Source organism: Sander vitreus, chromosome 8 (assembly GCF_031162955.1).
Source record: "Sander vitreus isolate 19-12246 chromosome 8, sanVit1, whole genome shotgun sequence".
NCBI classification, from domain to species: domain Eukaryota; kingdom Metazoa; phylum Chordata; class Actinopteri; order Perciformes; family Percidae; genus Sander; species Sander vitreus.
Window position 1 is genome coordinate 32,136,112 of NC_135862.1, and position 25,949 is coordinate 32,162,060.

At 41.3% G+C, this 25,949-nt stretch overlaps 1 protein-coding gene across 1 annotated transcript; it reads left to right on the forward strand.

Annotated features, from left to right (window-relative positions):
- Positions 1-2,637: 2,637 nt before the first annotated feature.
- mmp15a (matrix metallopeptidase 15a) lies at positions 2,638-25,871 on the forward strand. Its single transcript, XM_078257853.1, has 10 exons — positions 2,638-3,480; positions 5,430-5,578; positions 7,745-7,867; positions 7,951-8,273; positions 10,089-10,250; positions 15,664-16,073; positions 16,764-16,902; positions 19,074-19,224; positions 19,380-19,495; positions 23,089-25,871. The coding sequence occupies exons 1-10, from the start codon at positions 3,367-3,369 to the stop codon at positions 23,565-23,567; spliced, it is 2,166 nt and encodes a 721-aa protein (XP_078113979.1). The 5' UTR covers positions 2,638-3,366; the 3' UTR covers positions 23,568-25,871.
- Positions 25,872-25,949: the final 78 nt, after the last annotated feature.

The following is a 25,949-nucleotide window of genomic DNA, read 5'->3' on the forward strand; positions in this document are numbered from 1 at the left end:
CACCCTCATTCTTCTTTTTTGGGATTTGGTTGCTGTTCCTCAGAGACTGATTGTCAGGCACCTTCTGGTACCTGTTCAGAAATAACAGCCTGTGGAATATCAGCAACTACTTGAGGATAAAGCTGAGAGGATTCTGTCTTCGTGGTCGTGGCAGCTTCCTGCCTGCACCCTCAGCGTCTCACAACAAGGGGAGATGGACACAAAACATCATGGAGAGAAGTAGCTCTAAAGAGTCTGCTCCCTCAATTCCTGGCCTCAGCTGCTCCACAAAAAGGAGCAGCGAAGAGAGCCGGACGCAGGTAAGTGAGAAGAGGCCGAGGAGGTTCTGTGAGTAGAGACCCAGTTCCACCGACCCCTGAGGAAGAGAACTGCAAGTGGTTACTGCCAAGAAGCAGTCCTATTATCACCTTTTTAATAATTCAATGATTATTTTACTCACTCTTTTGTTTTATAAGGGTTTACTTTTTACTGAACCAGAGGTAAGACAATAGTAAAAATGTTCTCCTGCAGTTATTTTTATGTAATGATTTAGTTCTCTGTTGTTCTTTGATGTTGTAGATAGCTATATCTGATACATGGTAATAATTAATAACATCATTAACAAAGTCTTTTGCTGTTTTTTTTTATGATGACCTTTTCAGTGATTATTTATCTTACTGTTCTCACTATGTTGTTCTTTGAGTATTTTCTTACATGCTATAGATAGCTGGAGCAGACCGCGGTAAGGCAATAATAAATAGCCATATTAAGAAAATTCTCCTTTTTTGTCTTTTCATCAGTTATTTAATATTTTTGGTGATTTATATATCTTACTCACTATGTTGTACTTTAATGTTTTTTGTTAAGGTGTATCTGACAGAGGTATGATAATAAATAACCTTAATCTGTAAGTCTATCTTTAATATTTTAGTGATTATTTAATCTTACTCTGCTGTACTTTTTAAAAACATTACTATAATTAGCTGAACTCGACAGGAAGTAATAAATAATAGTCTCAACAAAAGTCTTGTACATGTTTGTTATCAGTTATTTAATGAGTTAGTCTTTTTTTTTTAAATCTTACTTTGTTGTACTTTATGTTTAGATGACTATCAGACAGATGTATGGTTATAATTAACATTGACAAAGCTCTCCTACAGGTCGTATTATCACTTATTTAAAAATGTATTTATCTTACTGTGTTGTACTTTTATACTATTTTTTTTTTTCTGCAGTAGATCAGCCGTTTCCTTGACGACAAAGAAGGTGGTCCTCCCGACCAGATGAGAAGCGTGGCTGACGACAAGACAAGTCGGAGAGCAATGGTCCCCTGTGTTTTAGTCAACAAATAGAGTAAGCACTTGCAAAGGTGACATGAAGGGGCTATAAGCTATACTGTAGTTTACAGCCTGCTTACTTTTCTAAATATGTGACAGTACAGATGAAGGTTTATTTAGAGATGGAGTCTGCAGGAGAAATGTGGTAAAACCTCATGTCAGAGGAAATGTAGTGTGCAAAAACATTTATGAGCTGTTTGATTTCATAGGGCAGGACTTTTTGGCATTCCTGGGCCATGTGTGAGTGGATGTGGACCAGCTGATCATCCCAGGACAGGACACTACTACATGTAGCAGCACATCAGTCCACACAGAGAACCACTCTCAGCAGCCTCCTGGGTCGGCCCAGACTGAGCCTTCATACACAGCCTACTATTCACTCTTTTTTTTTATTGTTACTGCTTGACTAGTTTGGTGTTGAATTCAATAAAAGAGAACATCAGACATCTGACATGATTCTGTGTTATGTGACTCTTTGCAGTGGTCAAGATATGTGTAATAATACTCCGCTGCAATGCTTCCAAAACAACTATGTACAGTATGTCACCAGGGGCCTGTTTCAACAAACATGGTTATTTAGATAACTTGGTAAAATCCAGAACAGTTTGTTTTACATCAGTTCATTTTCCAGGTTTAAACACCTTCTACATATGTAATAGTTTTGAGGCATCATCAAATCCAAGGTATCCAAGAACAGTTAAAGACAATATTACAAGTTATGGTGGTGTGATATGACTTATAGCAAGTCTATGTCAACGGTGTATATGATAAGTAACGGATATAATATGTTTTGTTTTACAGCTATGATTAGTAATATGTGTGTGTATATACTGTATAATATAAATAAGCAATTATCCTTAGTGTCTATTAATAGGGTAATCTAATAGAAATATAGTATATAATGCAGTTAAACAGTACAATATATATTATAATATAGTTTTAACAGTACAGTATAATGTAGTATGGGATATAAGATATAGTAAAATGTAGTAGTAGATACAGTAGTTGAGTATATTAAGTACATTTAGGCTACTCAAGTACTGCACTTAGGTACAAACTGGAGGTGGTTCATGGGTGTCATAGCAGGAAAAGCACAGGTGTAATTAATAACGTTAATTAAGACAAGTGCATGCTGGCTTACTGTCCCGTGCTAACTTAATTAAACTGAACCAGTTTTTTTATTATTTGACACAATTTGAAACACTCAATATTTGTCTCATGTGGATCAGAAGCTAATTTTTGACTGGAATTTCCTGTAACAACAGCAGATGGCACACTGCCCTCTGGTGTGTTTGTGTCTGCTGTGTGAGGGAGGAGGGACCTCTCTTCACCAGAAATCATTACAAATCTTGTATAAGATACACAGCGGTCTGACAAATATTTACACAACGCGTTTCCGTTCCGAGTTAGAAGTTTAAGAAAAGGTACGTTGGTGCAAAACAGTGCAGGTGAAATTTGATATCCTCGCACTTGGGTTCTGAAGTTGTTTATTTTTGCCGTGTGCAGCATTTCGCAGCAAGTTCAGAAAGTGGGGCACTTTTCGTGTCCTGTCTGTTTGCACAAAGTGGAAGGAGACTTGTTGCAGGACTTCTCACTGTGCTCCCTGCTGCTGGTCAGCCATTGTGGACGTCGGAAAGGGGCAAGGTCTAGTTTATTTGCCCGCCGGCTACAGTGTTAGCCGTATGCATGAAAGGAACTGCTGTATGAACACTTGGATGAGCCATGAGGCTGCTGGCCCAGGACAAATCTGACTGCCTGCAACCGGGAATGGATTCGTATCATCTTATTTCATGTTTTTCCGAGGGTTTGTAAACGCACCTCTGCGTAACATTTGTAGCATTTTTTTTGTTTTTGATGCGCGAACTCCAAAAATGAGCAGATAGCTCACTTGTTGCGGAGGTTTGTGATTAAATGTAGGTGGAGGAGAAGCGAATACGTCCTACAGCACTTTGTTCTTTATTCCTTCCTGTCGGAGGAAGTTGTTTGGCTGTTTTTTGTCACCACATCTTCATCACTCCGCAACAACCACAGGCAGCACATCACGACAAAGATGGCATCCGAGCAACCCTGGACTCAGATCATGATCACATTATCGGCCTTATTCTTCCTGATCCTGTGCAGCACAGCGGCAGATGTGCCGGAGGAAGAAGGCTTCAGTGCTGAGGTACAGTCATGTCTGTGGGTCAGGAATACACACCACATTTTCCATGTAGACCGTCACAATGTTACAGCTTGGTTTACAATTTGTAAATAGTTTGTGGATTTACAATTGTCATGTTTTTTCTATAGAATTGAGGAAATCATGTATGCAATTTATTATAGAACTACAGCTCTTCATAAGCAGGTTAATAAGTTCAACTCTTCATGTTTGTTTTGGTAAAACATCAAAGCATCAGGTGGGCTTTTGCACTGTAGGGATGTCATCTGGCCTTTTAAATAACAACACAGCACATGTGGTACACACATGGAAAGATATCTAGCTATCTAGCTATCTGTCTGTCTGTCTATCTGTCTATCTATTTGTCTATCTATGTATGTATGTATGTATGTATGTATGTATCTATCTGTCTGTCTGTCTGTCTATTTATCTATCTATCTATCTATCTATCTCATCTATAATGACAGCAGTGTGATTGTATTAAAAATAGTAAAACTCATCTGTATGGTTGAAAAATAGTTTATTGACTTTTGTTTGAATTGTTATCGTGAAGATCAACTTTGACATTGATCGACAATATAATGTAATACAGGTGTAATCATATAAAATGTGTCTTTATACCTATATCAATACAAGTACTTGTTCCTCACTCTTGTGACAACTGAACACATTCTATTTGCCGATGAAGATTGAGATCCGGAAGAAATCTAAATTTAGTAAGTTAACCTTGAGTTAGTGATGTCTTCACTGTTTTAAACCAGCATGTGAATATTTCTACATGTGTATAAAGAGTTAATTAATGCTTTATAGCACACTGTTACATGTAGGATTGGTTCCTGTAAATGTCATACAATTTGATTGGCTACTGTGCTATCAATCATCCACTAGCTGTTTATATTTACAGATGGATGGAAGTTATAATTGTTGATTAATAATGCATTCATAAACATTTAAAAATGCCCTTATATCTGCTTAATAGGGAGGTTACTAGTATTCCAAGCTAATTGTCATTAAAAAAAGTAACAAAATAAATTGTTAAGGTTTTTGATTTACATGTGTGAAGAGCCTTGTCTCTTTCAGTACATAATGATGGAACACAGTTTATGTTAGTGAACACCAATTTCATTCTTTTATATGTCATTTTTGTATATTTGCCGTATTGTGATCTATATACCGATGTCCGAATGTCACAGTATTGATTTCAGCTATAACCTAAAGAGGTTTTGCTTTTCTTCTTTCATGTTCTTCAGGCACTCATGTGAATAAGCTCGCACTCTAACGTGACATTGGTTGAGACTTGTCATGCTATGCAGTAATTGCCTCTTAAGGATTTTCTCTGGCTCAGTGTGTGCACACATGATGAGTTTGTGTGTTGCATGTGTGTACATGCATGATGAGTGTATGAGTCCCATGATCCAGGGACCTGTGGTGTTGTTTTTGAGCTCTGCTGTTGAGGCTTCTTAAAGGGCAGAACTAAAAACTTCCCAGAGGGGGGTTTTTTCCCCTCCAGGAGCCATGGTCCTGTTTGCCTGGCTACGTGGCTCAACACGCTCAATTTCACTGTCAGCAAACATGAAACAAACAGGGGAAGTTCAGCATGTGTCACTTGACAGAGACAAACAGTTGTTAATTATTGTCCCTTCAGTTTTCCTGTTTCCAGTTGTTCCTCTCTTCTCCTCTCCTCTCCTCATCTTGGCTGTCAGTGGGGAAAAGGCACAGGAATGAGAGAGCAGGAATGTCTTAATGTTAATGGAAGCCATCTGGTTTATTTCTCTACGTTTCTCTTTTCTTTTTTAACTCATCAGATGCTCTCTCCAGTCATTAGATATGTGGATTAGCATTAGTTCTAGCTGCCATTCACATGTATACACCATGCATTGCACACACAAAAACAGACACAGCAACCTTTCCCAAGGTGGACAAAGCTAAACCGACTCCTGGCTTTCTCCTCACAGGCATGGCTTCGTAAGTTTGGCTACCTGTCTCAGGCGAGCAGTCAGATGTCCACAATGCAGTCGGCTCAGATTCTGTCCAAAGCCATCAGCGACATGCAGCACTTCTATGGCCTAGAGGTGACTGGAGAGATGGACCCTGCTACTGTTGTGTAAGCTCTATATTGTTCTGTTTTTTTTTCCTGCAGAATGTTTGTCTTAAAGACAGTGACCACCAACTGAATCCAGGGATCTTATGGGATGTTTTAAAGTGCCCATATTATGAAAAAAAAAATCACTTTTTCTGGGATTTGGGGTGTTATTTTGTGTCTCTGGTGCTTCCATACAAACTACGCGTCAGTAGCCAAGACGAGGTGGCTAACCGTAGCATGCTAGCGCTAGTATGCTAGCTCATTCTCAATGGCAAAACACTGCTACAACACACACTAGTTCACCATAATCTACAAAAGAACTACTTCCATGTCCCTGTTCTGCAGGTATTCCACGCAAAGTTGGAAGCATGCCCTCATTTAGAAGAAGTCTCCCGGCTAATCCTGCCTTGTACTAACTGAAGTTGTAGAAACAAACAGCTAACTGATGTGATCCTTACCTAGCTACTGCGCATGTGCGCCTCCCAACAAAGATGGGATAGAAGTGAGATGCCTCACTCTGTAGCTAAAACAGAGACCTGAACACAGGGTGAAAAGAGGAGCTGCAGCAATGTGCAGTACAACAAAAATATGGTGTTTTTTGAAAATTAAACCATGTAAACCTATTCTGGTACAACCTCAACATACAATTATGAACCTGAAAATGAGCATAATATGAGCACTTTAAAGCATGTAGGAATTCATTTTACTTTTTTTTTTAATCAAGTTTCTCATTTATTATGCAACCTGTCAATCTGTTGAGTGTTTGAACTCTAAATCCAGTATTATCTCGTTTCACATGTGAAAGCTTATCAAGAGTTGGTTCAAATCAAAGCTAAGAGGAGAGCCCAGTAGGGAGAACCAACATGCACAGTGTACTGACATACCTACATGCACACACACATACACAACGTACATTTTATGTACCAGTACATACACAAAAACACAATTAATTAACATTTCATCACCTTTTTTTTTAATGTCAGATTTGATGGGTTAAAGGACCACAATGCAGCATACCGATGCTCTATGGTATAGATGGAATGATACATGGCCACAAATTTCAGCTTGTCATGAAGAGAATTGTGGGCAACAAACCTCAACTCCACAACCAAGCATCCTGAAGCAATTTGTTTCAGAGCATTGGCTTTTCCCCATCACTCAGTAACAGATTAATGTGTTCGTTTTACCAGGGGCTGCTGAAACCGTGCCAGCTTGTAATAACTTTTTTATGCCCATAAGGTTTGGATTATAGTTTAAATTAGCTTATATCACATCTTTACTAATGAGGGTAGTCAGGCTATTGTGTCACATCCTCACATTCAACTGTGACCTGATTCATTGTTTTAGACCTTTGTTCTCAGAGTACTTTGTATGTAAGGTTCATGCTCAAATTATAAGGTCTTTACTTTTGGGAAATAACGCCTTCTTACCGAGAGTTAGATGCCAAGATTGATAGCACTGTTATGTCTGTACCTGTAAAGCTACACTAGTAGCAGGTAAGCTTAGCATAAAGACTGGAAACAGGAGGAAACAGCTAAACTGGCTCTGTGCAAAGGTCACAAAATCTGCATACCAACGCGTAATATCTTGTTTGTTTAATCCAAACAAAAACTGAAGCGTAAAATATTGTTGTATCTCTTTTCGGTCTTGCCGTCTCAACACCGTAACTAAACAGAGCTGAGTTAGCACGACTTTTATGCATTTCTTTCACATCTACGGGAGTCAGATTCACTGTGTTCACTCGGGAGGAATCACTTCACATGGGTAGGCACTTGTAATGACATTTCGAACATGTTAAGAGGCTAAAAACACGTTTAAAACTTGCCCGGTTTCAGCCTCCTGGGTGCTAACGCTAGCAGGAGGATAACACGGTGTAGGCAACACCGATTGTTCTCGTTTTTCTCGCTACAGACAGCACTACAAATTTACAAACAACAGAGCTACGTGTTGAAATGGACCGGAATTCTCCTTTAAGTCCTTGCCGGGGAAAAATGCTTTCCAGCTTTGTGAGGAGTCTGGAAACAAGATTAGAAATGATGGTCAATACCTGTATGTACAAACTGCATTTTGTAGAACTGAAGGAATCCTGCCACTTTTTGCAGCTTGTAATGGTGTGTGTGTGTGTGTGTGTGTGTGTGTGTGTGTGTGTGTGTGTGTGTGTGTGTGTGTGTGTGTGTGTGTGTGTAGGGCAATGCGTCGGCCTCGCTGTGGCCTCCCAGACAGAAAAGCGGAGGAGCTGGACAATGGCGCGAGGAAGAAACGCTACGCTCTCACTGGACAGCAGTGGCGCAAAGACCACATCACTTACAGGTTAATAGCACTGACATGTAAAAAAACAACAAAGCAGAATGTTTACCATACCAACTCTAATGCGCTTTTCCTTGTGGCTCCAGCATAATGAACCAGCACATCCCCCCCTCGCTGGGTGAAGAGCGGACGTACGGCGCGATCCGCAACGCCTTTGACGCGTGGAGACGGGTCACGCCGCTCACCTTTGAAGAGTTACCTGCTGAAAACAGCATCAGCATCAACAGCAGCCAGGCAGAGCTCGCTGACATCCTGTTGCTGTTTGCCTCTGGTTTCCATGGGGATATGTCATTGTTTGATGGCGAGGGAGGGTCGCTAGCACACGCCTACTACCCCGGACCAGGAATAGGTGGGGATACGCACTTCGATGCCGATGAGCCTTGGACGCTGGACAACCAAAACCCAAACGGTTAGTGGGCTGACTTGTTTTTCATGTGGGAGTTGAACCTGTGACTTTCTGGTAATCGCTCTAACCATTAGCTGGTTGTCTGGGGTCTTGTCTGTCCTGGTCAACTGGGCTGCAGGTTGGTTGGTTACCATGGTTACAAGACTCCAACCAACCTCAGCTGTACCAGCATCGCTAGATAATGCTTACATTACTGGAAAAAGTAAGGAACTAGTCCAACGATCGCAGGTGACAGAAATCTTTAATTTTGAATATGTAGAAATATTAATTGAAGTGTTATTGAAGTCACAGTGCTGCCTTGGTGGCTGATAGTTTGTCTGTTATGAACATTGTCGTTACTACCACGTTATGGGATATTTATGCCACCGTAGTGTCCAGTATTTGCATACTTTAATGTTTCACTGGAAAAAGTATGCATTTCACATACTATTGGTTTCATACAAAGGTTTCGGACTAAATAGCATGGTATTAGTATGGAATTTCGGATACAGCCACTATCTTTATAGTGATGATAGTCATGATTTGCAAACATGAATGAATGCAACATGATACCAGTTTGATTTATGATATCATTTCTCTCTTTAATCTAGCGAGTATCAATAGCTGGTGTTTTGTTATCACTTGTAATGTTTGTCTGAGTTTAGGGACTACTTTTTTAAGATAACTCTGTCTTGAGAATTAGCAGCCACTGATGCTGATAGCTGCACAGAAGCCTAATGGCCCGGAAACACAGAGCCGATGGCCAAACGTCGGCAGAAAAGGCAGTTGGGCTGATCAGTCTCCTCAAATTGGTCAAAAAAGGGCCTCGGAACACACCAAAGCGACGAGACGTAATACGTCTCCATAACAGCAGGCGGCGCTAATCTGTATTGTCGCCCAAAAATGAAAACCGGCAGCTGATTGGATGAACGCGTCACATAGGTCTTGTTTCTCCGGAAATTCAAAGACAGACTGTCATGGCGGCTTGTTCAGAATACGATCTCATATTGTACTGAAATAGTTCACTGAAACGTGTTTCTGAAAACATTTGAAGCGAGAAATAGGCCGTGCAGTTGCTGAATCTGTCTTCATTTCAGATCAACAAAGGTCAGTTTAAAAGATTTTCGTCAGATTTTGAGAGACTCTAGTCACGCTCATTCCGCTCCCCGTTTCCGGGTTAGCACTCTACCAATCAGATGGGTCATATGAGTCCGACTGCCGGCAGTGACGGAAGAATGCGGCCCCTCGGACGGACAACGGCACGGAGCACAACGAACAGACTCGAGTCACTGACCTCGCCAGACTGTCCAACAGCCGATTATCGGCTCTGTGTGTCCGGGCCTTTAGATGCATAGACTGTATAATGTATAAGTGAAGCCAAAACATGTCTATCCAGCCCTGGTGGCTGGCTGCAGTATAGATCATAAAGCCCCGCCCCCTCCATGACATCCTCCCCAGCTCCACCCTCCCGTCAGAAATCGTCACTTCCAGTTTAAGAAAACAAAACAAGATGGCGGTGGCCAAATTGCTTCGAAACGGCAGTACACACTTCACTTTTGTACAGCGGGAGGAAATGGAGACGCGTCGTCCATCTATATATACAGTCTATGTTTTCAATCAGCACCACCTCTGGCTTGCTGCAGAAGAAAGATGACTGCAATTTTCGGCTTGATGAGCACAGTACAACTCTATTTGCAGTTTTCAGTTAACATGTATTTTTAATATAAATTACAACGTATCATATTCTATGTATTATTGTAACATTTGGCATGTTATTTAACGCAAATAATTTTCACGAATATATTCACACATGAACATACTATATGTGTGTCACTGCAGGTATAGACCTCTTCCTGGTTGCGGTCCATGAGCTTGGTCATGCTTTGGGTCTGGAGCACTCAGATAACCCCAGCGCCATAATGGCTCCTTTCTACCAGTGGATCCACACGCACAACTTCACGCTACACGAGGATGACATCAAAGGAATACAGTACATATACGGTAAGAAGCACACACTGCACTAATACACCTATTTAAATCACTTTATTTATGTCTTCAACAATCCAGTTATTTAAAGCCACCAGCAGTAGAATTTGGACTTAACCCTCCTGTTGTCCTCGGGTCAAGTCGGACCCCTTTTCAAAGTTTTCTATATCAGAAATGTAGGTTTCTTTTAACAAAATTGCCCAAAAATAACATCAATGGTTCCATGCAACGCTCTTCGCAAGTACAATTCAAATGTTTAAAAAAACCTCAAAATGTTGACAAAAAATGGCAACAAGTGACAAAAGCGCCAAATACATTGAAAAAAGCATCAAAAACCAATGAAAGCCTCGGAAGCAGAAAAAAAGCTTTTAAAAAAGCTTTGAAAAAAGGTGATAACAATGTTTGAAACAGCGTGAAAAATCTTGAAAAACGCATGGAAAAATGTTTAGAAAAACTTGAAAAAGTGTTGATTTTCAGTTTTGACCCGAGAGGACAACATTTGGAATGAACCTAGGGGTTAATAACATATGATTACAGAGTCGACCGTTCTCCGGGACATGTTTTCATGCTAATCGAACGTGACCAGTTTTAGCCCAAACCGCTAATTAGCTTGTAACGCTAGTCGTCGGGGCACGAGGAAAATAAATCACTATTTCTACACCACTAACAAGGCTCAAAATAGCACCACACTTCAACGGTAGCATAAGGAGGGTCCCTACATGTAAACCGAAGCATTGAGAACTTTGTAAGTGCACAGACAGTTTATTAAAAAATATAGTTTATAAAGACAGTACTGTTCACGTATACATGCAGGCGCCATCTTGGGAAAGCAGTCATGAGCAGTCGAAGGACGAACGCCGTGCTTGAGCTATGTTACTGGTTGCACGGCGTTCGTTGTTCGACTGGTCGTGACTGTTCTCCCAAGGCGTCCACATGTATACGTGAAGTTTGGTATAGAAATAGCGATTTCTTTTTACTTTCCTCGTGCCAATAAGATTCTGAATGGAAAGTTTACTTTTAAAAAGTTGTCGAGGGGGACAGTGGTTTCACGCATACACAGCCTGTACGACACGGAGAAAGCAGCCACACTGGAACTGCTGCAAAGTGCTGCAAACGCTGTCTCATTAACCGGTGATCACTGGACGTCAGTGAGTAATCAAAATATTTAGAAGTTACTGCACACTATATTGACTATGTATATCAGCATACGGTTTTAGGACTCGGTTGTTTGTATTGTTTTTTTGACTGTTTTTGTCATTTGGGACATTGTCCACCCCCTTTTCTGTCCAGGAGAATTGTTACATTCCTTATTAGAAAATGTCCTGCTGTGGCATCCAGTTTTTGGACCATTTTGTTTGTACTTTATAAGCAAAGTGTTAGTGTTACATCTCAGTTAGGTTAGGTACTTGTAGCAATTGTGCAATAATGACAGATTCACACATTTTTCTTTTGTTTACAGTAAATAAATAATGAACTATTACAAATCTTAAAGACAAGTTCATAAAGTAACTTTCTTTGCATTCATTTGATTCCCAATTAAGATACACTGATAAGAATGGCTTTCCATTGTTAATATGTACTTAAAAACAGTTCTGAAATGTAAAATAATAGAATTTTATTCATGTGATTAAAAAATGTGATTAATCGTGATTAACTATAGAAATTTGGCGATTAATCGCAATTAAAAAAATTTATCATTTGACAGCCCTAGTTATAAGCTAATTAGCGGTTTGGGCTAAAACTGGTCACATTCGATTAGCATGAAAACATGTCCCAGAGAACGGTCGACTCTGTAATCATGTGTTATTAACCCCTAGGTTCATTTTGCGCCGGATTTCTCCTTTAAGACCCAGTGAGTCCTTTAATGGTAGTATTCTACATCAGCTATTGAAAAGATACTTGTCTCATTATCTGAAGGACATGCTACTGACAGACAGCTAACCCACCTGTTTGTAGCTGCATAGTGAAGTCATTCTGTTCTTCTTGGCAGTATATTAGGTCAAAGCTGTAACTACCATTAAAGACACAGTGGTGCCTTTTCCACAAAGAGGATATGAAGCGGAAGTCCATAACTCAGATTCAAATCTAAAATGTATCCACAACTAAAACCTTGTCAACCTTTCCAGCCTTTGCAGGGACTCGCAATAACAAAACCACAAACTCATGTTTTTGGTGTTTTGACTGCTTTGGCTCTAAAATCCCTATGAGGTTGAAGTGCAGAGTGTCAGCTGTAATTTGAGGTTCTATCATTCGTATCACATCTGGACACTTGTCAAAAGACGACAAGAAGCCTTGTTAAGAAGCTTTGTGAGCACAGCTTTGGCCAACCACACACATACACAAGTGAAACCTCGCTCAGAACAGCATATCATGCATGCCACTATGATGTTTTCATGCTTTCCCTGCATGCATTGATGGCATTGTTAATTGACAGATGACATATTTGTGTGTGTGTGTGTGTGTGTGTGTGTGTGTGTGTGTGTGTGTGTGTTACAGGCCAAAACACTCATTAGTCTCTTAAACTGTAGAAAAAGATTAATTATAGACATTTCTTACACCGAATAACTGATTTATGATTTATTTGGCTTTTTTACGTTATTCATTTTTTTTGTACATTTCTTTACTGTCCATTGTTTTGTCCTGGTCACATCTCTGTAATCTCTGATTTTGTATCTGTAATCACATTACAGATACAAAATCTGATTTAGTTTGAGAATGTGTTCTACGGTTTTAGTTTGCCCAGTCCCAGTCTTTCCATACCCACATAATTCTGTCCTATTGATATGCCTACACATGACGTCTGCACCAGAGTAAACTAGAGTTTTGGCAAACTAGAACACTTGTCTGCTGTAAATACTGTAAGGTAAATATTTTGACTGAAATTATACAGTAGTTTCCTTTACCAAACAGATCTAAAGGACTGTGCTAGAGAAAAGCTCTGATTGGATAAGAAAAAGGATCTGAAGTGCTTAAATAGAGACTAACACAGCATACACTTCGTTGGTAGGAATAAACATTTGGGTTTCTTTGTAGAGGTTTTTATACAAGAGGGGGGGTAACTTTGCAGTTTTTTGCCTCCCTGGTCAGTTTTTTTCCTCATCAGCTAATCATCTGTTGACTTATCCCTTAGCTATTTTGTTGAGGGACAGTCTTAACAGTAAAAGGTAGTTAAGTACAAACTAACTTGTGAAATAATATAGAAGTAATTCTAAGTGATAAAATACTTGCTATTTAAATACACCAATATTGCTATACTGTGAGTCTGTGTGTTTGAGTTAAGCATAAAGCATCTAACAAAAAGGTAAGATTTAAAATGATATAAAGATATAGTCAAACCAAAACTCTGAATTTATTAGTTCACTTTAAAGCTATAGTGCGTAGTTTCTGTCGCCCCCATGAGAAATTCTAAGTAATGACAACAAAACTGTTGGCGTGTCCACATGATACAATCCTTACGCGATTGCCCCCCCCACTCCACGCAGTTGCTAGTAGCCAAGGAGGACACGGAGGATTAAAGGGGAACTATGTAGTTTTTTTAGCTTAATTTACCTTAACTGAACAGCTTCAGAGTCTTTGGAATGGTTATATGACACTTTTTTCGGGTTGAATGGTGGTCGTCTCGCTCCCCCCTAGCGCCTGTGAGCTGAAAAACCACCCTTGCAACTTTTGGCCGGCGGGCTGTCGGCGTCAGGAAGTATCGTGTGATAGCAGGTCTCGCCATGTAACAAATTGCTTCACAGCACTGCACACATACGCCCATTCAGGAACCGGCTAACAAGGTAGCGACGGAGTTTTTCACACTATCATCATGGCTGAGCCGGCAAAAAAGTAGCAGAAAGCTAGGAAAGCATTGTCGGAGGAACAGAGGAAGAGGAAACGGCAGACTGACCGAGTCAGGAGTCAGACACGAGTAAACATCGGAGCTGCCAAATATCTATTCTGAAGCTGTAGGGGGAGCTCTATAGAGAAACCTGTGAGCAAAAAGCAAAAAAACAGCGAAGAAATAGCTCAAACTGCATAGCGCCCCTTTAAAAAGACATAATGGACTCTTCAGAAGCGGTAATTATCTTCACTCGAGTTTCTGCGCGGGAAAGTTACCAGACGACACAACCTTCTGAACATAGCCATACTGAGAAATCCAGAGAGAGTTTTGTGGAGCTGATAGTCTTAATTAGCTTTGTAGCAACTCATTTGGCAATGGCTTGAATATAACGGACGTTTATTAATATCAAAAAGCTACGCATTAAAGCTTTAAAACTGTGCTAATAAATATTTTAAAATTAACAACGAATGAAGAATCATGAAAAATATCAAATGGAATGATCAACTCTGCAGTGCCAGCCCATAGCAGACTGCTGTTTTCAGCTAACAAGCTTTAAAAACCCCACTGTACAGTTCCTGCCCAGCACCAAGCAGCAGACAGACAAAGTTAGCAGCTAGCTGGGGAACAAAGTGCAGCATTTAGCAGCTAAAGGGACAGATATTTCTCTCAGGAGGTGGTGGAGAGCAAAACAGAGCTAAAAGCCGTAACATCAACAGAACTGTCTGTCAATGTACAGGGCCATTCATTTTGAAAAGGTGGTGCCCTTCATACTATCAGACACTATCAGGGCTATCGTGTGCCCCCCCCAGCAGATTATTTAAATGTTAGAGGGCCCGGGACAACTGACCCTGTGTTCTGCCGACCCTTTCGGCGGCCCTGGACACTATTCCAGCTTGTAACAGCACTTACTTGTCCTGTGATGAAAATAGCCAACTAATAGCTCTTTCATCAGCTAGTGAGCTTTCCAAGGCTCTAAAATTCAGTATAGGAAGAGTCCATCATGTGTGCAAGGTAAGTAAGGCACAAAATTAGATAGAGATTTGACAAAGTACATAAGAAACTGATTGCATTAATTGAAAAATTACCATAAGAAGTCATTTGAATTCTGTAACAGAATTTAAAGACTCTAATGCTGGAAATAAGACCTTCACTGTCTGAGACTATTTTACAGGTTAAAATGCTGCAGATGCGGAATTTTTCCACATACTGATAACTGAGTCACTGGCCAACATCAGCCCTCAAATATTCCTCGCAGTATTTTTGGCTCAATGTAACTCAATACGTCTTCAAGCCCATCAGCTGTCCGTACATATTACATATTACATAACTGGCTGTATCTGTGTGTTTTCTTCTCTTAGCAACCAGCACGGTTGGTTTTTCCAAAAAGCAGCAGCACAGTCAATCAAGTGAGCCGCTGCACATAATGGAAAATTAGGTTTTCCTTGTGCGATTGATGTGTGTAATGCCACATAGACAGGCTGAAGGAATTTATTTCATTTCAGGTGGAAATTTTTGCATTTTAGGTGAAAAAACACAAGCCATCTTAACTGTGGGAGTTTTCTCTTACTTGTTTTAAGCCCAAGCTCTCCATCTTTTCATTCTCAGGTCCCCCTCTCCTTAGTGATCCTCCACCCACTTCTCCTCCCGCCCGTGACGACAAACCCAACGATGACTCCCCCACTTCCCCTTCTCCACCCGAAGATGAACCCGCCTCCAGTTCTCCCACCGACACCCCACCCAAATTGCCCAACCCGACCGACGGCAGCCCACATCCCCCAGCCCAGCCGGAGCCGAGTCCCAGCCCTACCTCGTCTCCCGTCCTCCCCACCGACTTCCAGCCCGAGCCGGAACCTGTCACCCCGCGCGTCAGAAAAGATGCCCCCCCTCCATCGCCTCCTCCTCGGCGCCCTGCTCCTCCTCGACCTCCCAAGCTGCCGGACAACCAGGCCCCCGATATCTGCGACGGGGACTTTGACACGGTGACCATGCTGAGGGGGGAGATGTTTGTTTTCAAGGTGAGAAGTAAAGAATTATTGATCATATTTGTGCAGATGCAGTGTTTAACTCAAGCTTTTGCTTTGGAACGGACAGCTATCAACTCAAATGTTCCACACGTTGTGGATTGGAGCATGTCAGTGGTCACTGACCTCCATTTAAGGACATGTAGAAATCAATGAGCTAACACGTATGCAGTCAGTGTGGTGCCATAAAAGAATTTAAAAAAAGGAACTATAAAGACAAATAATAAAATATAATATATATATACACACAGTATTTCTTTATATATTTTTAAATATGTATTTAGTTTTTGCATATAAATCATTTTGTCTGTATTTTTTAAATATATTGTAATATATTTATTTGTATCCCCTTATTTTCCCTCATTCTTTTCCCTATTGCTTTTGCCTTTCCCTATACAGAAATAAATGAACAAATACATGGAAATGCTTTCATTTGTCTTTATATTTCCACATTTTTTTTATGTACTTATTTATTCTTTTATTTACTCCTCTTTATATTTTCACATTTATTTTCTTATTTTTTGACAGATTTATTCTTTTTCATGGCACTCCAATGGCTCTATAAACACGACCCTGCTTAGAGTCAAAACAACATTCAAGTCATGCACGGGGAAGTGGATAATAATTCATTTTGATGAGAGAAAACGAGCTGAAAGATAAACAGCATTATTTTTGCCTGTGCAGGGTCGCTGGTTCTGGCGTGTGCGGAGGAACCGGGTCTTGGATAACTACCCCATGCCGATATCTGTCTTCTGGATTGGCCTGCCTAGCGACATCGACGCAGCCTACGAGCGCCACGATGGCAAATTTGTCTTCTTTAAAGGTATGCCAAAGCTGTTTATTACCAATAAAACCTGACACTTTGTGAACACGGCGGCCACATGCTGAGCATAATGCGCGCTGTGTTTCGTCCATACCTTCTTGAGACCATGCTGAGTTTTTTTTTTATTATGGTTTAGAGCTGTGCTTAAGGGCAGAACAAACTGCTGGTTAGTTTCATGCAATGTTTCTCAGATACGTTTTCCCCAAGCAAAGCTGAAGCCAATGTGGAGTGTGTTGTATAAACACAAATCTGGGCTTTGATTTGAAACGGTCAGACTGAAAGGAAACAGTGCAAACTCAGCATTTTCTCCCCCCCCCCCCCCCCCCCACACACACTGTGAGAATGTGAGGATATGGTAATAATTCAACACAGCTATAACCCTAAATATCTGGCAGACAAGCGCACACACACACACACACACACACACACACACACACATACACACATACATACATACATACATACATACATACATACATACATACATACATTAAAATAACACTGGAATTTATGTGAACAAAAAAATGGCTGCAGATGGAGACTATTAAGAGGAATGAGTCTGTGTCTTTGCATGTGTGTATAGCCACATCACAGAGTTTGGGTGTGTATCAGTGTGTGTTGCTGGGTTCATTGGGTGTCTTGAGTGAGGCTGTTGCTGGCTCAGTGTTACTCCACTGCAGCTGAGCCTCAAAAGGCCTGAGAGAGAGAGAGAGAGAGAGAGAGAGAGACAGAGAGAGAGAGCGCATCAGCCTACTCTGCAGTGCACTGCTCCAGATGTAAACAGCTGCAGAGCTTACATTTTTACTATCCGATTTTCTGAGCCTTTGATCACAGATTATTTCTTATTGCCCTTTCAAGTTTTTTTGGGGAGTTTTTCCAAATCCGAATCGAGGGTGGAAGTAAAGAGGGTGTTGTATGCTGCACAGATTGTAAAGCACCTTGAGGCATATTTGAGATATTGGGCTATATACATAGAATTGATTTGATTTGCCCTGACTTATACACTCATGAACATATCAATAGACGATTCCTGTAAATGTTGTTTTCTGTTGTTGTGCCATTATTCTTTTTTTTTGTCACGTTATTGAGAATTTTTAAGAACTGCACAAGGTGATTTTGAGGAACACTTTTTTTGCATCTTCTCCAAAGATATAGGTCATTTCATAATGATATATATCACGATATAGCATATTTTCTGGTAATTCAATAAATAAATAGTGTATACTTAGTGTGCAGACTTAAAGTGCTCATATTATGCTTTTTCCCTTTCCTGTATTGTGTTCTATATCTTTTTTGTGCACGTTACAGGTTTACAAAGTGAAAAAGCCCAAAGTCCACCCCAAAGGGACTTACCATCTCCAACAGAAAACACTGTTCACAAACTGCTCCAAACAGCTCTATTGTAGTCCAGCCTTTACTACCGTGATGAACGTGCGTCACTTTGTAACACACGTTATAATGCTCGCCTAGCTGCTAGCGTGGCACACCCTCATACTCTGCTTCTGACTGGCTAGTAGTCCTTACCTAGCTACTGCGCATGTGCGACTCCCAACAAAGATGGAACAGAAGTGAGATGTCTCACTCTGTAGCTAAAACAGAGAGCTCAACACACAGGGTGAAAAGAGGAGCTGCAGCAATGTGCAGTACAACAAAAATATGGTGTTTTTTTGAAAATTAAACCACATAAAAACCTATTCTGGTACAACCTCTAAATACAATTATGAAACTGAAAATGAGCATAATATGAGCACCTTAAAATCAAATCAAAAGAGCATTTCAAAGTAAGTGTGCACCAATTAGTAGAAGCCCCCTTCAAACTTAGCTATTATAGTTCAGTGCAGTATGTTGCAATTCAACAGTGCCCTGGCAGTGGAGGTGGAAAGTGGCTGAAAAGTGTGTCCAAAGCTTAGGGTTAGAGAAGAAATTGGCTCCCACATGAGGAAATCTTGGAAAATGAGTGCCTACTATTTCTACCTTGCCTGTCCTTTTTTTCTTTATTTTCTGGAGTGAGTAAACCCCATGACATCGCCTTCTCCCCACATGCCATTGTTTTTCCTCCCTGCTTTTCTTCTCTCCCTCATTAACCTTTTCTCATATCCCCCCTCCCCCCTCCCCCCCCCCCCTCTTAGCCAGGTAACAAGCATAACAGCTCTATCCCTTTGTCCCTGCAGATGATAGATACTGGGTGTTCAGGGAGGCTGACGTGCTGCCGGGATACCCACAGCCCTTACATGGGTATGGACAAGGAGTTCCTGCACACAAGATTGACACAGCAATCTGGTGGGAGCCCAACAGATACACATACTTCTTCAGTGGAGACAGGTACCGTATATCACAGACACACACAGATATACGTTACACCATTTTAACACATTTATAAATAATGTAAAGGGAGTTAAGACAGATGAGCAGAAGAAGACTTTCCGTCACCATCGCCATTATGACTTTCTTTTACTGTCCATATTGTCTGTGTGCAGATACTGGCGATACAACGAGGAGACCCGGACTACAGACCGCGACTTCCCCAAGCCAATCAACAGATGGGGCAGGATCCCTCACTCACCCAAAGGAGCCTTCCTCAGCGATGACGGCGGTAAATAATGACTTTCAATAAAAGCAAATACAGCCTTTATTGGGAGCTTCTGTTTATCAGAATCATAGTCTCGCATTACCAGACCTATCTCCACAGCGCTGTGGAGAAAGGTCTGGCTACACCACACATGCATTCTAGGAGAGGTGAAAAAAACACCCTGGGTTATTTGTATTTCTTTAAACCAATCACAATCGTCAAATTTTCTTGACTATCCCTTAAGATAGTAAATGCCGTAAACCTATTCTTTGTAAATCTTTACATCATTCCCCGAAAGAACCAAGAAGGCCTGCCTTGTTGCACGATCCAATTTTTGTCAAAACTTGCCAATTTCAGTGTGTAGCTTGGAGCTGTTGTTGTTTCCCGTAGCGAAGGGATTTTGAGATCGGTAACACACGGAGAGCAGAAGGGGAGGGGAAAAGCCTGACATCCAGTACGGGGCCATGCGCCAGATGTCAGGCTTTATCCTGGCAATGTACTTCCGTTGCAACCGACCATGAGAATCCCAACAGACACCAAAAGCTGTACTGTACATGCAGTGTTGAAAGCAGGGTAGTAGGAATGAGGAGGGAGGGAGAAAGAATGAAAGGTTAGAGGGGTGAAATTGGGTTTGTAAGAGACAGAGAGGGAAAAAATGACATGTGAGACCGGTTAGGCTGGAGCAAGCAGAGCAGAGAGAAGGATGAGGGGATGAGAGAGAGTGAAGAGATGAATGAGAGCTCTGGTTTGAGGGTTGGCCTGTCCTTTGGGGAATTAGATTTGTGCCAGAGCTGCTCTAAATGCACTTTGTAACAGTCAGATCTCATCTCCACCCAAACTGTTCTAATGTCTCTGCAAGCCTGGTTGGCACTACAGAGCTACATTTACACCCAGAAATGTAACCTATGAACACCAACAAGAGTGTATGTAGTTCTTTTTTGCATCCCATTGCCAAATCTTTATGCAACTACGCAACGCGTCTTATTGGTTTATTGCAGAGATGTTCACAAGTCATTTTTTGCAAGTCCAAGTCAAGTCTCAAGTCTTTGAGCTCGAGTCCAAGTCAAGTCTCAAGTCTTTGAGGGGCAAGTCCAAGTCAAGTCTCAAGTCTTTTACCACAAGTCCAAGTCAAGTCTCAAGTCTCTGGCCATCTGATCTGTCCCTAACACTGTATTGTTAAATCTTATGAATTCAAATCATGTCCTGTAGCTACCATCCAGACAGTCCAGTATTAAAATCAGTTGTAGGATAACTTTATGGGGTCTACTTAACACATCCCTCTAGACCTCAGACCTGGTGAAATATTAACCTAAGTCTGTCACATCATATGGATACAACTATAAGATACAATGTGCATGTTCCCAGCATTAGCACAACACTTTGTGATGGTTAGCTTGTTACCTGTGATTATATATGCTAAATGTAACGTCTCTTTCACTCAAAAAAATGTCTAATGTCGAAGTGGAAATCAAGCGAAAAGTGGCAGCGCCACACCAGTTACAGAACAACATGCATCTCAGTGTCAGTCCAAATTACGCACAATAAGCAGTATGAATTCACTGATGTAATGCCATTTATTTATTTTCTAAGTGTTAGTAGGCTCAGTGAAACTGAGTCCAGCGCGAGGGAGACCCGACTCAGAGGAGGAGAGGTTAGTGAGGCCAGCGTCTCCACGGCAGGTGACAGTGCGCACGGATCCGCTGCGCCACGCATGGATGAAATAATGAAATAGTAAATAGGACTACAGTAACAGAAATATGTGCAAAATTAAGACAGTCAAGACGGCCCAGTGTTTGGTGGACCAGGTACACCTTGGTCACTTAATAGCCTACAAATCATCCACGGGATCAATTACACATCACATGAGTTTGCCCACCCGACACAGCGTTTGTTCCCGCCTCCTGTGCGCCATGGATGTCTGAGCCTCAGCAACCACTAACTATAAGATACAATTTGCCTGTTACCAGCATTAGCACAACACTTTGCAATGGTTAGCTTGTTACCTGTGACGATATATGCTAAACGTAACGTCTCTTTTCACATTAGTGTGAGTGAATGACCTATTTAGGTGCGTTTTGAGATGCCTGATGAAGTCCGATGTTGTTGATCCAGCATCATTTATCTTGGTGCCACACACCTTGCATGTAGCTGTTAGCTTACTGCCACTGTTTACCAAGTTATTGAAAGCAAAACTAATGACAAAAGGCACAACTCCAGGAGGACTTGGTGTCGCCATCGGCAATGCATTTTTTGATATGTGAGTGCGCGCACATAGGTGCATGCGTTACCTTGAACATTATGTCAAAGGGCAGGGGACATGCAGCTCGTCATACATTTCCCCGTATATGCGGCAATAAAAGAAAATAGGAATACATGAATACATTTTGATTTAAAACGCAATAATTGCATGAAAACAGGTTGTTGACGAGTCTCGAAGCTCGAGTCCGAGTCAAGTCTGAAGTCGTTTGGGTCGAGTCGCAAGTCAAGTCTGGAGTCAGCTGTTTGTGCGACTTAAGTGCAACTCGAGTCCGAGTCTCAGACTCGAGTCCCCATCTCTGGTTTATTGCTTTGTTGTAGTTTCATATTAACACATTTTATGTGTAGTCTGGTATTATATTTATCAGAATGAGCCCTGCAAAAGTCCATTTGGTGCTAAATGTGGGAATGTGGGGGAAAGTGCAAGTGTTAAACTAGTCCCTAAAGATACGTTCCTCAATCTCCTTTTTGTGTGCACAGAAATGGAAATTAGCTGTCTTTGCTGTTTTTTTTTTTACACATTTAGCCTAACACTACTTCTCCAAAAGTTTTAAAGGGATAGTTTGGCATCTCAGGAAATACACTTTTTCACTTTCCTGCCGAAAGTTAGATGATAATATTGATATTTCTCATTTCTGTACCGTAATTACTAGAATGGGAATAAACATTTCAAGCATCAGCGATGTAACTTCAGGAATGAACACTTTCTTTCTGAATATAATTTGGTCCTAAATGGCTAGCTGTTAGCAAATGACGCGTATACTCAAGCATTGCTAGGGGACGCGTCTATGTCATGGCAGGCGTATTGCTCAGGACCCAAGGAAGAGCGGTGTCGAGTGGGAAGTAGTTTGGATGAGCGGTTCTCGAGAATGCTGCAAGCAAGAAAGTTTATAAAGCACTGAACGGTTTAGGGCCAAAATACATTTCTGATCTGCTGCACCATTATGAACTATCCAGACCTCTCAGGTCGTGTGGAATAGCTCTTCTTTCTGTCCTCAGAGTCAGAACTAAAATGGGGAAGCAGCGTTCTGTTGTTGCACCACATATGTGGAACAAACTCCCAGAAAACTGCAGGTCCGCTGCAACACTCAGTTCTTTTAAATCAAGGCTGAAGACCTTTCTTTTCGATGCTGTTTTTTTAAGTTATTGCTCCTACACTGCACTGTACCTTTTATTCTTGAATTTCATACCTGTCTTATTCTATTTTAGCTGTTTTTGTATTCTCTTTAGCAAATGTTTTTAATTGTTTTTAACTGCTCTTTATTGTAAAGCCACTGTGCCACGGCACACTAGTATTTACATAATAATCCATTGCACATGGGTTGGCTGTCTTACATCTATTTCATTTTCCTCTCATGCAGCTTACACCTATTTCTACAAAGGCACCAATTACTGGAGGTTTGACAACCGCAAGACAGAAGCAGAGAAAGGCTACCCTCGCTCCATCCTGAAGGATTTCATGGGCTGTGTGGGAGCCGCTGACCCTAAGCCCGATACAGACACTGAGCAGGAACCGAAAGACAAACCAGTCAACCCCTCAGACCGAGGCAAAGATGAGCACAAAGAGCCGGACAGGGGCCGGGACCAAGACACCGACCCAGAGGAAGACCAAACCTCTCAGCCTGACAGCACACAGGAGGAGGGGGACAGAGAGGTGGACGTGGTCGTGACGGTGGCCGACAATGAATCAAAGGTTATGACCCTGATCATGGTGATTGTTCCTCTGGTCCTCATCCTGTGCATCCTCGTCCTAATCTACGCCATCCTCAGGACTCTGCAGAACAAAGAGACGCCGAGGGCCTTGGTGCACTGCAAACGTTCGTTGCAGGACTGGGTGTGAGGCACAGAATTAGAAGACAGAGAGCAGGTATTCATCAATTTCGTTTGCATCAAAATGTGTACTTACAGCGCAGAAGTTTTGACGCAGTACTAAAGAAAGCCGAGGACGAGTCCCCGTTTTGTGCCCCGTTCATTGTGAGAACTTTTATTGCTCATGTGAAATAATGCAAACTGTGGAGCTACAGTGTACGTTTCCCTCTACTGGCCTTGAAGTTTTCCTCCTGTGTCTTCCAAATGTCTGAAAAGGTATCTTTATTTCTTTAAAAAAAAAAAAAAAGGAATGTCAAAAAACACACTAGGAATGTCCGTTTCTATTCATTCTAATTGTACAGAGGAGAGACCGATGATTTATTTGTAGTATAAATGCAGACAAAGTCGATAATGCACATACATTATACAGAAGCACACATACTGTACATACACACAAACATGAGCGCTAATAGCTATACAAAAACATGCATTAATATGAACAAGTCTTCCATATGCTTGACTACGGTGCCTTAACCAATCTTGACATTTCTTCTTTGTTTAGAACAGATGTTTTGCACTTTTGATTCAGTTTATTGTTGTCCTTGTTTTGCTGAGGTTGCTTCACTGTGTGTGTGTGTGTGTGTGTGTGTGTGTGTGTGTGTGTGTGTGTGTGTGTGTGTGTGTGTGTGTGTGTGTGTGTGTGTGTGTGTGTGTGTGTGTGTGTGTGTTCGTGCTTATTAAACACACAGACACTAGCAGAAAAATCTTGTCCTCCGGCCAGCACAGGAATGTCAGACAGCTGTGTGTCCATGACTCCCACTGAGCCCATTATGTCTGCCCTCTCTCTCTCTAAAAAAAAAACCTAACTGCACTCATTAGTGCATATATGTCCACATATGCACACACACACACACACACACACACACACACACACACACACACACACACACACACACACACACACACACACACACACTCACTCACTCACTCACCAAGACATAGAGACCACTTACCCAAACAAAGGCACATAGAGTTTTGCACACAGACACAAGGGCTCCAGCCTCCCCTCCTCCCACCACAGCCACTATAACTGTTCCAACTACACCACTAAAAAACACAATCCCAGTGGAGACATATTGATATATGCCTGGGTCCTGGTGCCAGGGCTTAGATGAAATAAAAGGATTTATTCAGACTTAACGAGAAGAATTGAAAAGTGTTCTGGTATTTTTACTAATTCTGTCCATCTCAGATGGACCTGTGAGGAGGAAACCCATAGCAGCAGTATCCATCTTTGTGCATCTCCTCTTCTTTTTTTCATGATAAAGCTAAATAGACTTAAAGCTAAGGGAGAAGCCTGCAGGCTTGAAAGGAATGGGTCAGCGTCTGGTTTCCATTAAGGCCACATGCTGCTGATTTAGTAGTGTCAGGCATGAGGAGGGGGGTGAGATGGGAGTTGGGGAAAATGTAAAAAGGAGGAGGTATAAAAAGTAGTGGGGAGGTAAGGAGAAATGAGAGAATGAAATGACAAGGGAAAGAAAGAAACCGGGGGAGGCACAGATTGAGGAGGGGAGAGGGAGGGTTGGCTGAATTTCCTTTCCACTTTTCTCTGGAAAAGGAGGAGCGAGGAAGGATTTGGGGGAGGGGCAGCGCTGGCGTTGCGCCTCCTGACCTAGATCGGGACACTAAGTCCACTCCTCCTTCTCAAGTCTTGTTGTTTTTGCTGTGCTTGTTGTCGTGAGCTAGAGATGACTTCCTCTGCGACTCCCTCCTTTCTTCCTCATCTATTTGTCTCTCCAGTTTTCCTTTTGTTTTCCATTTTCAGTCTTTTTTGCTCTACCTTTACTCCCTGATGTATTCATTTTCTTCTCCACTCTACTGGAAAGTTAGCTCAAGCATTTAAAAGGTACTTAATGCGCATAAACACCTGCAGAAAGTCTCCCACTATCTATCTGTCTGTCTTTATCTTACCATGTCACTTTGTAAAGCCACTATTCAAAGTGCTACAATCATTAGCTTCTGCTTTAGGTTTGTGCCTTTACATTGCCTATATTTTGTGTTTGCCATTGTGCCTTTGTTATGTGAATATTGGGGGGCATTTAAAAACAAAACAAAAACATAAATAGCATGAGGGAATGTTTTTATCAATGTGTTTCTTTTTTTTTACCTTACTTTTTTAGTTTAGTTTTGTACATTTTGTTACTGTTGAGAATTTCTGTAAGAACAGCAGTAGATTATGACGATGATGATGCATGCAGGGCATGTTCTGTAAGGCCTGGGCACTCTTGTGTAGAGTATGTTAAAGATTTCACAATAAAACTTACAGGTAAAAGCATCACAAGTCTTCTTTGCTGCAGTTTTTTGGCATCATGTTACACCTTTGACCTGCTGTGCACGTCAAGTTCAAAGAGTT